Source organism: Pelodiscus sinensis, chromosome 9 (genome assembly GCF_049634645.1).
Source record: "Pelodiscus sinensis isolate JC-2024 chromosome 9, ASM4963464v1, whole genome shotgun sequence".
Classification (NCBI taxonomy): domain Eukaryota; kingdom Metazoa; phylum Chordata; order Testudines; family Trionychidae; genus Pelodiscus; species Pelodiscus sinensis.
Window position 1 is genome coordinate 47424762 of NC_134719.1, and position 16608 is coordinate 47441369.

Genomic DNA, 16608 nt, shown 5'->3' on the forward strand with positions numbered 1-16608 from the left:
ATTGAATTATGTATACAACATGGAATACCTTCAATAGGCATGCTTGAGAAATACTCCTAGAGTACCCAACAGCATGATGGATAAGACACTAGCAGGGGTGTAATCAGGTAGGCAGATGTCATTGCAAAACCTTTGACCATTGTCTTTGAAAACTCATGGAGATCCGCGGAGGTCCTGGACAATTGGAAAAAGGCAAATCTTTAAAAAAAGTGAAGGAGGACAATCCAGGGAACTACAGACCAGTCAGCCCCACAGTCCACAAAAGAAATCATGGAGGGAATCCTCAAGGAATCCATTTTGAAGCACTTGGAAAAGAGGAAAGTGATCAGGAATAGTCAATAGCTCTGAGCAGTGTGGTCTGCTCCATTAATGTCAATTCAGTGTCATCTCTGAAATTTTAATTATGACAATCGGTATTGTAGACTGTTTGGAAAAGAAAGTCCCAGAGCTCAGGCTACAGTCTGAGCCCAAACATCTACATCACAATTTCAAAGCCCCCGAGTCTGAGCCCTGGAAGTCTGAGTATTGAATTAAGTACTGAATTTGAAGCTTACCTTTGAACTTTTAACAGCATTCAGGATAGTATAATTAGGATACATGTTTTTTTTACTGTGGAAGTTAGATTATACTTAACTGTTTTCTCAGAAAGGACATGCATGTAACCTATTTTAGTCACTCTGTACACTGAAAGTATGGTTTAGTGGTTAAAGTACAAGAGACGTATTTCTAATTCCTGAATTGCCACTGAATTGTCATGTAATTATAAGTAAATCTGTAAATCTGTGTGGCTCTCAATGCACACAGTAACCATTAGTGGAATTTGCAAGATCAGAGTCTAAACACTTCAGAATTGCCAGTTAGGGGTCACTGTACATACAAAGCCATACATTTAGTGAAAATATAAATAGTTCTTGATTGCTATTTCTTATTCACTAATATGTGTACAGATTTGTTTGTTTAGATATACCTGAGGGCAGAATTTATCTCAAGGTACATGTGCAGTGCCATGACCAGAGTTTGTTTTATCATGGCTTTATTTCTGTTTTCTAAGAGGTAGTCACGGCATAATCAGGAAGGGTCAGTCAATTTCAGCAAATATTTATTCAGGATGATCATGGCCACTCTGTTTAACAGTGAGCTCTGCAATTGCTGGAAGTCACATGATTTACTATTAGAACTTGTTCTTTGAAGTTCATCTGTTATAACCATTAGCTATTAAACAAAGCTGTCTGAAAATGTTCATACTGAAATTGGAGTATGTAGAAAAAACACACAAAATAGCCATTACATAATTAACTTTTATCCAGTGCAGTTTTGCCAGTTTTCTTCAAAAATTAGGAAAATCTTACAAGACCAACAAAAGCTGACTGCAATATGCCATAAAGTAACTAAACCAGTACATTTGTAGCATGAAAAGATGTCTACATTGATGTGTTATTACTCGAGAACAGTTGTTTTCAAACCTTTTTATTTTCAGACCCCTAAACATTTCAAATGGAGGCGTGGACCATTTTGGATATCTTAGACATAATCTAAGTACGGCCGTTCTTATGTTCTTATCTCTGGACCCCCAGGGGTTCACAGACTAGGGCTCCAGGCCTCCCAGAAGGGATGGAACCTCAGATAGAAAGGTTGGGGTTATGGGCAGCCAGCCCTCAGCACCACCTGAACTGCACTATGTGGGATTCCAGCAGTGATTAAAAGGGCCTGGAGCCTTGAGGCCTTGTACGTTGCTACTCCATGAGGTAACTGCCCCCTTTGCTATCCTTTCTCCGCATACCCCCTCCCCCTCCCAATACCCTTCTAAGCCCTGCTTACAACAAGGATAACCTGAGTGTCATTTATCCAGGTGCTTTTAAAGATTTAATGGGTCAAGATTTAAACTGATTCTTTAAATATTATGCGGAGAGATTCCTAGTGTGTCATTTAAAATGTAAAAACAAAAGGAAAAACTATGTAGCACTTTAAAAACTAACAAGATGGTTTAATAGGTGATGAGCTTTCGTGGACCCGACCGACTTCCTCAGATCATATTCTGGAAGAGAATTGGCATGGCCATATATACGAAAGGAATACAAGGAAAAAAGTGAACACATTTTTAAACTGACAAATCAGATTTAGTACAAAAGGTGGGGTGAGGGAGACAGAGGGAGGGAATAGCTATTTCTCACCCCACCTTCTGTACTAAATCTGATTTGTCAGTTTAAAAATGTGTTCACTTTTTTTATTGTATTCCTTTCGTATATATGGCCATGCCAATTCTCTTCCAGAATATGATCTGAGGAAGTCGGTTGGGCCCACGAAAGCTCATCACCTATTAAACCGTCTTGTTAGTTTTTAAAGTGCTACATAGTTTTTCCTTTTGTTTTTGCAAGATCAGACTAACACGGCTATGTCTCTATTACTATTTAAAATGTAAGGCAAGCTAGTATCGGTCCCTGCATGGAAGTGCCAGGGGAAGGGTAAGTCTAGATACTACCGAAGTGCTCACATACTACAGCAATGGGCTCAGCATGAGGATTTACGGAGAGAGAAATGAGCCTTATCTCTATGCACACTACGTACCCAAAAGCCCTCTGAATGCCAGGGTTCCACAGCCTACCACCAGCATAATATTTTCTGGCCAACAGAGCAGATCTGCTCCACTGGTCAAGCGAGGTGCACTGGCTGTTCTGCCATTGCTCTTGTCATGCTTTCTGGAGTGGGCATCTCCATGGTTTAAGGCATAATCGTTTCTTATTTAATTAGTGGGGCAGGTGAATGGGCTAAGTTAAAAGCTCATGTTTCCCCTTGGGAATGATTGCAGAGGAGTTTCAGAATAGAACTCTTTCAAACTTTTATTTTTGGTTAAATCTGGAGGTTACACACACTATGCAGAAAAAAATATTCCTTGAGTCCCTCATTCCCACTCCCTGAGATGTCACTACCAGGTTCTGCTACAGCTTTGAGCCCCAGGTGAATGTTAGCCAAACATCTATTGCAGTTCATATGCATATTAAATGCTATTAGATCCATGAAAATGCACCATAATGTTTTCCATAACCTGTGGGTGCTCTGTTAGCATTCCTGTAAAGAAAGAAAGCAATATCCTGTATACATGTAGTTTTCATTGGAACATTAAAATCAATCATGCAAACATGACAAATGGTCTTGTTAGGCAGTTAAATTATTAACTTGGCCTAATGGCAGTGATCTTTGGAAATCTAATCTGTGAAACCTTTGCTCATGGAAAAATTCCCATTTGTTTCAATGGGATATTTTGATTAATGCAGGCTGCAGAATTATTCCCTCTTAGGTATTTCTATCACTGTGGTGCCTAAGGACTTGGCTATAAAGTTTCAGTCCACTGTAAGACGTAGTTCTTTAGATTTCCATCCTGGCATGTCCTGCACTAAGGGACTGTGGAGCAGGCCCACCAAGAGAGGGTTAGGGGTAAAGGTGCAGTTACCCTAGAGCCTAACGATTCAAAAGGGGCTAGGGCTCCCAGCCACTGATGCTACTACTGGGCAGTGATCTGGGCAGTGCTAAGGGCTCGCTGGGAGGGGGAGGTGGCTTGGCACACTCTGGACCCATTTTGACCCAATACCTTTCTAAGCCCAATCACCAAGTACTCGGGGTCAGAACCTCCTTTTAGTGAAGTCAGTTAAAAAGCTTCCATCTATTTCAACAGGAATTGCAGCCAGCCCATACACACTAGACAGTTTTTTGTGCAAAATTGCAGTCTAGCCAACGACTACACTTTTTTTAAATAAATAAGAGTATCCATATACATTTTTCTTACAGAGGTAAAAAAGCTGGGAATCACAAACCAAAAGCCAACATACAGATGCCTAACTTTAAGCATTCAAGACTTTGTGGTTCTTTTAAGCAACAGCGTCAGGTTTATCGTCAAGTTAGCTAAGACTGTATTGTATTTTATATACTTCTAAAATAATACTTCAGAATGTGATCAAATATCTTCATAGCGCCATGGTTTGGTTAGCTGTTTCATGTTAAAGGTTTCCTTTCTAAGCATTTGGAACTGGTGATCGGTGTAACACACACAACATACAGCAGAAGGGGGTTCTGTGTCACTGCCTGGGGACCTCTTGAGCTTGCCCACATCCAGATACCCATTTGGCATGTTAAAATAAGTCTCAGGGGAGAAAGATTAGTGAGCAGAGGGAAGGTGAGGTGTGCAAGAGCTATAATATATTTATCATGGCTCTGCAATGCAGCATACGGGTGCCATTGCTACTAGCAAGATTCATGGGAGCAATAAGCATAAGTCTTTTACTGACGTAGTCAGAACTAGCTGAATTATTTGTTACAGATAATTTGTGATGAAACTTTATATTTTTGCTGAATTATTTGCAATTTTTCATTGTTTGACCACCTCTTATAACCTTTGACCCCCACTATTGCCTTCCCCATTCTTATATTATTTAAGGTAATGCTTTGCTGTATTATTTAGATTGTAAATCATTCAGGGTCTCCTGAATGATTTGTCTGCAAAGGGCCATGCATTCAGAGGCATGGTAAAAATAATTTATTAATGATAATATGAGTAGAATGTCTGGAAACTCTAATATAAATGGTCTATGCTGTCATTAGTTTTTTCACCGACGCTTTAGCAACAGTATGGTTGAAATCTGATTTCTTCTTGGGGATTGTTTTTTCCTTAGCAGTTATTAATTACTATTTCAAGGATGGTCTCAAACTACTGGAAGTCTGAGACAAAAACTAAGCTAGTCTTTCAATATTCCACTGAGCTTTTTTAAGCATCTTTGCCTAGGTAAATTAACAGTTCTTCAGGAAGATGTTTTACCAACTACAAAATCTCTTTTAGTAGGTATAATGCATAACTTAGATGGGCATCTGGTACATTTTGCTTTTTATTTTTCAGCCGATATTTATGTACTCTATTCCTGTATACAACGTATGGAACAATGACATGAACAACGCACTGTTGCAATAGGACTCCAGTTCCAAATTAGGCTAGTGAGCTCAAAATATAGGGCCCAGTTTTAGAAATATTTGCCCCAATTCTTTGACTATGATGTTCATGGCATAATTCCGGAAAAAGCATGCATATAAAAATGGCTGTAAGTCACTTTAGCACTCTGCTACTGGATCATCTGTATACAACGACCATCCTGGGATATAAATTACAACATCCTTTGGGCTAATGCAATTTATAGCATCTTTGAATGGCAGTCAAGGATATCTGGGTCTCATACTCCTTTTTCCTGGCCAGTCTCCCAGTGATAGCTACAAAGAGAGCAAATAGTGTAGGACTTGTTATACTGCTGTACACATCCACTGCACTGGGGTGAAGGCTTGTTCAAAATTAGAAGGCTTGTTCAAAATTAGAGCCATGATAGATGTCTCAAAGCAGTGTGTTATCTGAGTATAGGTTGATGAAGCCTTACCCAAACTAATCTTCTCAGCCTTCCTTTTTCCATCTCCCTCCATCTCCATATACATTGAGACATTTACTAAAGTCATGAGATAGAAACAACTTGTTCCCTTTTCTTCTTCTATAATCTGGAAAATTAGTTCTTATTTTTAGATAACAGCACTTTTATATTTTGTTCTTTTGTGTTTTTAGAAAGTTTCCCAAGTTCATCTTTTTAAAATCAGGTTTCAATTTACTTTCAAAATGTGTACTTTTAAAAGATTGACACAGGTTTGGCACCAAAAATAAGCACAAGCAGTTTCCAGAAAATAGATAAAAGTTCCAGTAAATGGTAACATTGAACTCTCCACAGTTCAAATGGTATCTAAACATGACCAATCTTTCCTAATCTTTAGAGATTACAGCTGTCATTGCTTTTAACTTTTCCCGTTGGGCTGAAATGATAGATGTTTAAATTGTACTTTGTTCTGTTCTTCATGTGTCTGCATTCTTTTCTCTTTGATATAGATCTCTTTTATTGAGCCTGTTGTCTTTGTGTTCTAATTAAAAGCTCCACTGTTGAAATGGTTTTATGTTGTTGATTTCAATAGAAATTAAACTGGATTATAGCTCAGGACCCCTGTCACTAGCAACTAGAGTCGGTTCTGTTGAACACCTTTCTGCTGTCATCCTGGAGTTCTCTTACATGTAGTCTGCCAGCATGACATCTTGAAATCCCCAACAAAATTCCAAACCAAAAGTAGAAAAAAGCCACTTTCTGCCCTCCTTAGGCTTAACTTTCATGCCTCTGATGTTCTCCTGCTCCACTCTCCCCTTTACATCTCCTGGGCTCTGTCTCTAAAAGTCCCAACCTGCTCTTTTATCAAGGTTCGTAATTAGAGTTTGCTCTACCCCAACTGGTTCTCTTTGTCTCTTCTAGCCTCCTGACAACTTTTCTACTTGGGAAAGGGTGCAAGGGCTAGCCTTTCCCTGTATACCCTCTTTGATCACTCCACATGGTAGTGCCAAAAGTGGGCAATCAGAGTTCCTTCTTAAGGTTGCCAGGTGTCCGGTTTTCTACTGGAGAGTCCGGTATTTGTGCCCTCTGTCTGGTAGAAAAATTCAGAAAATACCAGACATGTGCAATTTTCTGAATTTCCGGATGGAAGCCTGGCGGAGGCAGGGGAGCGACTGGGAGGCGGGACTACGATTGGCGCTGTGGTCCATGCAAAAGCTGGGTGGGCTGGGGTGGGGGCAGTGGCTGGAACTCCCAGCCACTCCCTCCGCCCGGCTTCTGCACACAACCAGAGGCTCCCAGCGCCAATCGCAGCCCCGCCTCCCAGTTGGGAGCCTCTGGTTGTGTGCAGAAGCCGGGCCAGGGGAGCGGCTCCCAGCCACTCCCCCCGCCCAACTTCTACTAGCAACTAGAGGGAGTGCCTGCCGGGGACGCGACCCTTTGGACTCCATCTGCAGCCAGTGGCTGCACACCCCTCCCCACCAGCTCTGCTTCCCACCCCCCTTCCTTTGGCTCCCCTTCCTCGTGGCCAGCCCTGTGGCACCCGACCTCCCCCCTCGCCAGCCCCGCCTCCCGCTCCTCTTCCTCCTGGTCAGCCCCTCCCTCCCCTCCCCACAATCAAGTGTGTCCGCTATTTTGGGCGGGTCTACCTGGTAACCCTATTCCCTTTCTCCTTACTGTCTCCTTCTGCTCAGGCTTCCTGGCTTTATAATCTCCACCTAGATCCTCCTCAGCAAGGCCTCATCATTAACTGGCCCAGTATAGCCTCCAGGTGTCACTAGGGAGGTTAATTTGCCTCTCCCATTACAGTTAACTCTTTTAGAACCAGAATGGAATATACAACTTTTCACAGCGGGGATGTAACACAACCTATCAACAACATTCATTCCAGCCTGGAAGCTATAGCTCTAACATACCTCTCCATGGTACAGATTGGACCACTAGTTCTGTATGTGTTAATCACGCATCCCTTTTGTTGCTTCACTCTCTGAGACCAGGGTCAAGCCCCACTATCAGGCTTAAAAATGCCCAAGGATCTCAGCACCTAGTGAACTTCATTAATTTACAACAACAAAGCACCCGAGGGGCCAGTACTAAAAGGACAAAGCTTGAAATCATCACACTTTGGATACCAAGACATAGGCAAATTAAGGGAACATAATTTTAATATTATAATAGCCCATATTTCCATGAATGGATTTCATGAATGTTTTATTTAAACACTAAAAAGAGAACTTGACCAAAAGAAACCAAAAAGAAAGTCTATGGTAGGGAATTTAACTATAATTTATAATTGATCTAACGTAGGGAATTTAACTATTCATGTTCACTGGGATGGCACTTTCAAAAATCCCTTCATTAACTTTTCAGGACCTATGACAAACACAAAAGTACTGCTTCAACATTTTTTTTCTGTAACTAAAACTAAAAAGAAACAAACTAATGAGAATGTGAAAGAAAATTTCTGAAGTACCATCTCAGTGAAACAATCTGGAAGGAAGTCTGTAGGAATACTAATTCATGCAATGACTGAAGGCTGAAACTTAGCCAAGCCAAGCCAAAAAAAAAAAAATCTTCTGAACATTTGGGGATGTGTGAAAACTACAAATGCTAGAACAGTGAAGAGGAAACTGGGGATCTCATCCATATGTTATGGAAATGCTACTGCCCACTAGTAAATTATTTCTGGAGACCAGAAGAAGAACTCCTAATTCTGTTATAAACACAGGATCTTCCTGATGATTGAAGAGTTTTCACCTGGGAGTTCTTAATGGCCAGATACCATATGCCAAGGAATCATATTTAATATACAGTAGAATTACAATTGAGAAAAATGGAATTATTTAGAAATTATCTTTAAAACAGAAAGACTGTCACCAGGCCCCAAGGGTAATGGGGTCACTAAATGCAAGTTCAGAGATTCTACGTACAGTAGGTGCAGTTAAAGAGCTGCATGCAGATGCAGTTGCTGCACTGTTGTGAAGGATTTTGTTTGGGTCACAAATAATCCCTATTTTTGGATTTGGGAAGCACATTGTAAGACCAGCCAGTCTTTCAAAGCAGTGGAACATTTTAAAGGCATCCAAATCTATATGAAAATAAACTGAAAAGAAAAATCTTGAGGACCAGGTTCTGCCATTCTTATCTACCCTCATTCAGTCCTATTGAGTTGAGTTGGCCTGCTCAGCATAAGGCACCAGTCCGCATGAGTCAACATAGTAGAATCTGGCTTTATATTTTGTATTTGTAATATATTTCATAAATGTGAGGTATGTGATCCCATTCATTTGTTCTAATAGTAGAGCATGGGGACACTGCATTAAATTGAAAGACAACAAATTGTAAACTGTTACTTTTGAAACACAACACACAATTAAACTGCAGATCTCATTGCCACAATGCAATTGAATCCAAAGCTTAGTACTAGGATTCAAGATAGGATTAGACGACATACCTGCCAAAACACCAGCATTTTAATTCCGTCCTTGAGGAGGGAGGGACAATCCATGAGGGCAGGAACAAATTAAATAGAATGGAGTAAGAAAAAGGGTTTGGAAAATTGGGAAGGGAAAAATTAGCGGGGACAGAAGGAAATGATGTCAGAGAGTAAGAGAAAAAAAGAATGGAGGAAGAGGAAGATTAAAAGACAAGGTGATAAGTTTGAAACACTGTTTGAATTATCAAACAGAAAATATATTTGAACAGAATGATGGCACTGTGGGGAGGCATTACAGATCTCAATGCGATCTCAATGCTAGCACAGTGCAAGAGAGGGGACGAGAACACAGATCTAAATGGAAGCTCCAGAGATGTCCTTAATCTCAGAAATGCCATGTAATTGGGAGGAGCCATGTCTGTTTTACTGAGGGATGATCTGAGCCCCAGCACAGATTTGACAATTGCCACCACAGCCTTTGACATGGGGGTATAGTCAGCACTGAAATCTGAAGTATGCCAGTTGCCCACAAGAGAGTCAGGGGGCAGCCTTCAAATTGACCAACATCCCATGCTTTTCAGTCCATTTCTACTGAAAATAGACCAGGTCTTCTCCACCTAGCATTAAATTAGCATGATATATTGTTAGGCCAGTGGTCACCAACCAGTCAATCGGGATCTACCAGTAGATCTTGGAGCCTCTGACAGGGGATCCTGACTGGCTTGGCCAGGAAGCTATCAAGCACTGGTACTTCAGTTGCCCCTCCATCCACTGTCATGTTGCTCCTGCCCTCTGCCTTGGAGCTGCCCCCCCAAATCCTCACCCCTCTTATCCCTCTGAACTTCCAGTGTAGCCAGCTCCCATTCCTCTTAAAGCTGGTGGTGGCTGACCCCAGGGTGGATAGGTCTACAAATCCTCAATCCAGGGATCAGGTGCATTATCCATTTCACCACTGGAAAAGCTGCCTCACCTCTCCAGTTTCAAGGGCCCCCTTATCCTTCCTATGTTCCAATGGTACCAGCTCCACACCTAGTGTAGTCAGTAGTGGCTGACCCTAGGTTGGGCAGGACTCAAGCCTTCAATCCTGGGCCCCTGAGGCAGGTGCCTTAGCCATTGTGCCACTCGAGGACTGGCTCCACTGGCTCTGCTTTCATAAGGCTTCCTTATCCTTCCTACCTTCCAGTGGTACCAGCTCCAATTCTCATCCCCCTTATCCTGCCCATGGTGCCAGCTCCCTCCCTTGAGAAGCTGGTGGAGGCTGCTGAGGGTGGGTGCATCTCAAATCCTCAGCCACCACCAGCTTACCTACCCCTCAACCCCAATGCACCACTGGTTTTAAAAAACTCTGAAGATAATAGTGCATCTCTATACTATTTATTTTGGTCTGGTATTGGAAGAAATAATTATCTGTATATCCTGTTATCGGTAATATTATCTTAATTTTAGCTGCCAACCACCAATCAAAACTTAACTCTATTGGCACTGTCATTTTATTCTTATACCAAGATGACAGTTAGAACTTTGTTATGAATAAACAACATTTAAATGCAGTTTTAAATACATAGTTTTGCTTTGAACCTGAACATTTTCACTTCTTTGCTAAATAATACATGCATTTGCAGAAAATATTTCTCCTTGCTATTAAGAAAACAATAGAATTTTGGATTTATTCCAGGTACTGGTTTTATTTTTCATTTCTTTATGTATTCTTTTTTTTTTTTACTTAGTATTTGCGGAATTCAGCATCTGGAGAGAGCAGGAAACAAGTTGACTCTCTTTGACTCCCTTTATTTCTGCATAGTGACATTTTCCACTGTGGGCTTTGGGGATGTTACACCCAAAATCTGGCCTTCAAAACTGCTGGTTGTTATTATGATCTGTGTTGCCCTTGTGGTGTTACCCATACAGGTAAACTCTGTTTCCCGTTTAGAAAAATTGGGGACATTTTGGGGAAAAGACTATATTAACTTTAAATATATATTATAGCTGTCCTTAGTATATCTAATATCAAAAGAATGTACCATCTTGTATGCTTCATTTTATGAAAAAAAGTTGGAGCTTTTTTATTTGTCTCCTTGTTTGTATAATATATGTGGTATATATGCTAAAATGAGAACAGCTAATACAAGTTTTCAAATCCATGTATAACCAGCTGACTCCCATCTTATACCAAAGAACATACAGACACTGTGTTGTCCAAATTTAATTTCAGGATGGGATTTACCTATTTTGTTAACTTAAATAACCGCACCAACACTAATCCGCAGCCAAAACTTTCTACAAACGCTTAGCTGTTCCTAGCATTTTCCCTTTGTTTTTTCTGCTTCAGACTAACACCTCAACCTCTCTTTTACAACTAGGTTAAAGCTATTTGGACAAACCAGATTTGATTTGTGACTCACACAGAAAGTCTCCATTTCCTTTTAGAGCATAAAATATAATTAACTCATACTGATAAAGATGTTTATATTGCATAGCTGTTTATATATATTTCATTCACATTTGACAATATATTACAGTTTGAACAGCTGGCTTATTTGTGGATGGAGAGACAGAAGTCTGGGGGTAACTATAGTCGACACAGAGCTCAGACAGAGAAACATGTGGTACTGTGTGTCAGCTCCCTGAAGATTGATTTGCTTATGGATTTCTTAAATGAGTTCTACGCTCATCCCAGACTGCAGGTATATTTACTATATAAAAGAGTAAAATAATAATAAAAAACTTCAGGTAGACATTGGCCCTCTGCAGACGTTTTCAGAATTGCTCTCTAATTGGTGTATCTAAATTAAAGAATGACTGACTGAAGGAAGGAAGTATATTTGCAAGAGATAGCTCAGGTCAAATATTGGGTGCAATCATTTCCAGTTGATCTAAACTGGATTAATCAGATAGAATACGCTTGTGCCACACACAGAATCTAATTACACAGAGTTTTACCAATTACCTTACAGCTAAATAATTATTACAATTCTTTTTATTAATTTAATACTATATTAAAAACCAGAGAAGTGGTTATTTCATGTTTTTTTCTGAAATTCTGGGGCCTCATTCACTGAAGTCAATGAGAGTTTTCAAACTTAAGAGATGCGATTACTGCAGTTAAGACAGAACTGGCCATAAGTGCAGTGGGCATAGCCTAAAAGTCAACATTACTCACAAGAGGTCTTCAGCATAAGAAAATTGGGAAATACAAAGAAATGTCTTTTTCATATAGTCTAACTGGCTGTGCAAAAGTTTGTTACCTCTGTAGAAAAGCCCTATGTATGCTCGAAAGTATTGAGATTTCTCACACCACCAGAAGTCAGTCTCTTGAAATCTTCACAATCATTTCTGGATAAAAGGCATTGGAATTTTGGTTCCATTATGACTAATTGTTAACAAAATATTGTTTGGGAGCTTTAGGCATGAACTACTTCTATGTACTTAAAATACATTATTACATTTTGCTAAAGCACATATGGCACTGTGCATAATTAATTAATGGGCAAAATAGAATGTAACCTTTTAGGTGGGACAACCAGAACAGCACAGTATTCAAGGTGTGGGCGCACCAGATTTACTTAGTGGCATTATGATATTTACTGTCATTTTCTCTCTCTTTCCTAATACTTCCTAACATTGATAGCTTTTTTTATTTTTGACTGCTGCTAAACACTGAGCAAATGTTTTAGAAAACTATCCATAATTATTCTGAAATCACTTTTGTGAGTGGTAACAGTTAAGACCAAATTGTCTTGATGCATAGTTGGCATTATATTTTCCAATGCACGTTAGTTTGCAGTGAACATGGAAATTCATGTGCCATTTTCTGGCCCACTCACCCGGTTTTGTGAGATCCCTTTTTAACTCTTCACACTCAGCACTGGGCTCAACTATTCTGAATAATTTTGTATCTGCAAACGTTGCCACCTCACAGTTTATTCCTTTTTCAAGATCATTTATGTGTATGTTGAACAGTACCGATCCCCATACAGACCCTTGGGGGATCTTGCTGTTTACCTCTTTCTGCTATGAAAACTGACCATTATTTCTAACCTTTGTTTCTTATCTTTTAATCAGTTACTGATCCATGAGAGGACCTTCCCTCTTATCCCATGACAGCTTACTTTGCTTAAGAGCCTTTGTTGAGGGACACTGTCAAAGGCTTTCTAAAAATCAAAGTGCACTCACTATATTTAGTGGATCACCCTTGTCCACATACTTGTTGACCCTTCAAAGGTTTCTAATAAAATAGGGGAAGCCCAATTTGCCTTTACAAAAGCTGAGTTCACTTTTCTCCAAGAAATTGTGTTAGTCTATGTGTCGATAATTCTGTTATTTACTATAGTTTTAATCCATTTGCCTGCATACTGGAATTATGCATGTCATTGAAAAGATTGCCTCAGGAGCCTTTTTTAAAAATTGGCTTCACATTATCTAGCCACCAGTCATTGGGTACAGAGGTTAATTTAAATGATCAAGTACATGCCACAGTCAATAGTTCTGCAAATTTTATAGACAAATTCCCTTAGAATTCTTGGGTGCATGCCATCCGGACCTGGTATCAAGGACCAAGGCGAAGAATTCACTTAGCTTCTCTGCAATGTTTTGGTCTTGTTTGAGTGCTCCTTCGCCACCTCGAGCCTCTAGTGACCCCAGGGAATTTTTTGACGGTGTACATGCCCCTTTCTATTTTCCTTAGTACAATTTAGCTTCCAGTTTTTAAATGATGTATTTTTTGGTCTTTATCTCTTTTTCTGTGTTCTTTAGCCATAATGGCATTCATTAGTTCCTTTGCTTTTTTTCAATTTGGGGCATACATATCATTTGATTCTCTGTTAGGGTACGTTTATACTACAGCACTAATTCGAACTAACTTAATTCAAATTAGTTAATTCGAACTAAGCTAATTCAAATTAGCACATCTAGACCCAAAAACTAATTGGAATTAGCGTTTTGCTAAGTCCACACTGATTGGACACTGAGTCACATTTAAGGGAAGCTGAAACCTGTTCCAGCAGGGCATCAGGTCAGTAGTTGCTTTGTGTGGCTGCTGTCTGAGGCTATCTGAGGCTCGTGCTTAAAGGGACCCTCCTGGACAGCCGGTTCTCAGCTTTTCTGCTTGCTTGCCTATGTCGCCGAGGGACAGCAAAGTGTTTTTCTCTCCGTCTGCCTGTGTTGGTGCTTCCCATTGGGGACTACGCTGCTGTTGGCACCATGGAGCCAGAGCTCACCCTGGGAATGCTGCTCCAGTTTTTGGACTTGCTGCTGCAAGCCTGCCAGCAATGGCTGGAAGCAGCCTGGCACCATCTGGTGCACGTCAGCCTCCTGCCTCTCCCCCTGGCCTCCCAGGGGTCGTGGAGACCGGCAGCAGCGCCCGAATGCCACGGTGCCCCGCCGCATTTGGCGCCTGGACAGCAGCAGTGACTGATGGGACCGCATCGTCCTGGAACGCCGGGGAGACCAACAGTAGACCCAGAACTTGAGGATGAAGAAGGACACCTTCCTGGAGCTCTGCGAGTGGCTCGCCCCTGCTCTGCGGCAACGGGACACTTGCATGAGGCTCGCCATCCCCCACCAGAAGCGTGTGGCCATCGCCCTGTGGAAGCTCTCCACGTCGGACAGCTACTGATCCGTCGGGAACCAGTTCGGCGTGTGGAGATGCACCGTCATAGCAGTGCTCATGCAGGTATGGCACCCACTGGGCTGGGGGGAAAGAGGGTCTGCAAGGAGGTGATGGACCACTCCCGGGAAAATGAGGGGGGGAGGAGGCGAAAGTGCCCCGCACCGGAGGGTTCAGTCTGTCCTGGCCGTACTACACACCACCCGCGGAGGTTGCTTCCGGGAGTGGGGCGCGAGGCAGTGCCAGGGAACGAACACTCTCAGCCACCCGGGCGCCCCAGTGATTCGTGGTTTGCTGTGTGTCTCTGCAGGTGGTTAAGGCCATCAACCAGGTGCTGCTCCGCAGGGTGGTCTGCCTCGCCAACCCGGATGCAGTCATCTGGGAGTTCGGCACCCTCGGCTTCCCCAACTGTGGGGGGGCCATCGACGGGACGCATATCCCCATCCATGCCCTGGAACACCAGGCCTCCCAGTACATCAACCACAAGGGGTACTTCTCCATCCTCCTGCAGACCGTGTCTGACCACCGGGGCCAGTTCACGGACATTAATGTGGGCTGGTCCGGCAAGGCACACGACGCCACAGTGTTCCGGAACTCCTCCGTGTGCCAGAGGCTGCAGGCTGGGAGCCTCTTCCCTGACCGCCACATCATGGTTGGGGACATGGACATGCCTGTGTGCCTGGTGGGGGATGTGGCCTACCCCACTGGCTGATGAAGCCGTACATGGGGCACCTCAACCCCTCCCGGCAGGCCTTCAATGCCAGGCTCACCAGGGCCCGCATTGTGGTCGAGGGGGCCCTCGGACGCCTGAAAGCCCAATTTCAATGCCTTCTCACCCGTCTCAACCTCACCGAGCACAATTTCCCTCCCGTGGTGGCAGCATGTTGTGTGCTGCACAATTTAAGTGAGCGGAAGGGGGAGGCTTTCCTGCCAGCCTGGATGGCTGAGGGTGAGTGCATGGCTTGTCAGTACATGCAGCCCTGCACCTCTGCCATCTGGGAAGCCCAGTGGGGGGTTGTTTGGATCTGGGAAGCCCTGCGGGAGAGCTTTCAGGTGGAGGAGGAGGACTGAACTCTCCCTGCATGCCCCACTGGGGCTTTCTTCCACCCTCTCCTCCTTCCCCTTTCCCCTCCCTAACCTCCCTTCCTAATGTCAAATAAACACACCTGTTTAGACAACAAAAATCTCTCTTTATTGTACGTAACTGGGGTGGGGGAGGGAGGAATGAGGGTGGGAAAGGGGAGGGGAAAACCTGGGAGGAGGTAGCTGGAAGGGAGTGGAAGGGGAGGAAGGGAAGGGAAAGCTCAGGTTTGGGGGTCCTGCTAGCTGTGGGTGCGGGGATGTTGGGGGGGGAGTGGGTGTGGAGGGTGAGACAGGGGGTGCAGAGGAAGCGGGAGAGGGAGCGAGAGCTGGGGCGGCCACAGGGGTTGGAGCAGGAGGAGGCAGGAACCTGTCCACCAGGGTCTGGATGTCACCTCTGAGGGCATGGCTCTGCTCCTCTGGCACCTCCAGGCTCCGCTGCCGCAGCCACAGGTCCTCCTGGACCCAGTGCTCCTGGATGCGGAGCTGCTGCTCCAGTAGCCACAGGTGCTACCACTGGTAGTCCTCCAGGTTCCTGGTGAGTCTGCTGGCCTGGGTGCAGGTAGCTGTTGCAGACAGGGTGGTGCACCTTGCAGTCCCAGGTGTTGCAGCTGTGGTGAAACAAGAGCAGTGGTCAGTTGTCCCTGGGGACACGGTGGGTGAAACCCAGCCCCCTTCTGCAAGGTGAGGTCGGCGTGTGGGGAACGGGCCAGGACCCCTGCATGACACCCAGCTGCTGCTCCATGGTGGGCAAGGCCCAGGCGCAAGGTCCCTGGGCTCCCTCTCCCCCCACGATCCCCATACACATAAGGGCAGCATGATGGCATTCACATGTGGAGCCCTCCCTGGCCTCGGACGACACAGCCGATGTGCTCTGTGGGGTGCCTCAGGAGTCCTGGGTCCTGCAGGCTCCTGCCTCTTGGCATCCTCCTCCTCCGTGTCCAGTACGGGTCCCTCTGCCCCAGGGTCGATCACCACCCGGGAGGCATGCGCTGCATGAGCCCCCAGGATGCGGTCCAGGGCCTCATAATGGGGGCATACCTCCGGGTCGGTCCCTGGCTGGGAGGCCCTGGAGTAGGCCTGCCGCAGGTCCT

At 43.7% G+C, this 16608-nt stretch overlaps 1 protein-coding gene across 6 annotated transcripts in view; it reads left to right on the top strand.

Moving 5' to 3' along the window:
* KCNT2 (potassium sodium-activated channel subfamily T member 2) overlaps positions 1-16608 on the top strand; it is a 321535-nt gene that overhangs the window by 148415 nt on the left and 156512 nt on the right. For all 6 annotated transcript variants that reach the window (XM_075936723.1, XM_075936724.1, XM_075936727.1 and 3 more), the window contains exons 10-11: positions 10557-10737; positions 11349-11513. In XM_075936723.1, the coding sequence (XP_075792838.1) occupies positions 10557-10737; positions 11349-11513 (346 nt within the window). The remainder of the gene's footprint in view (positions 1-10556; positions 10738-11348; positions 11514-16608) is intronic.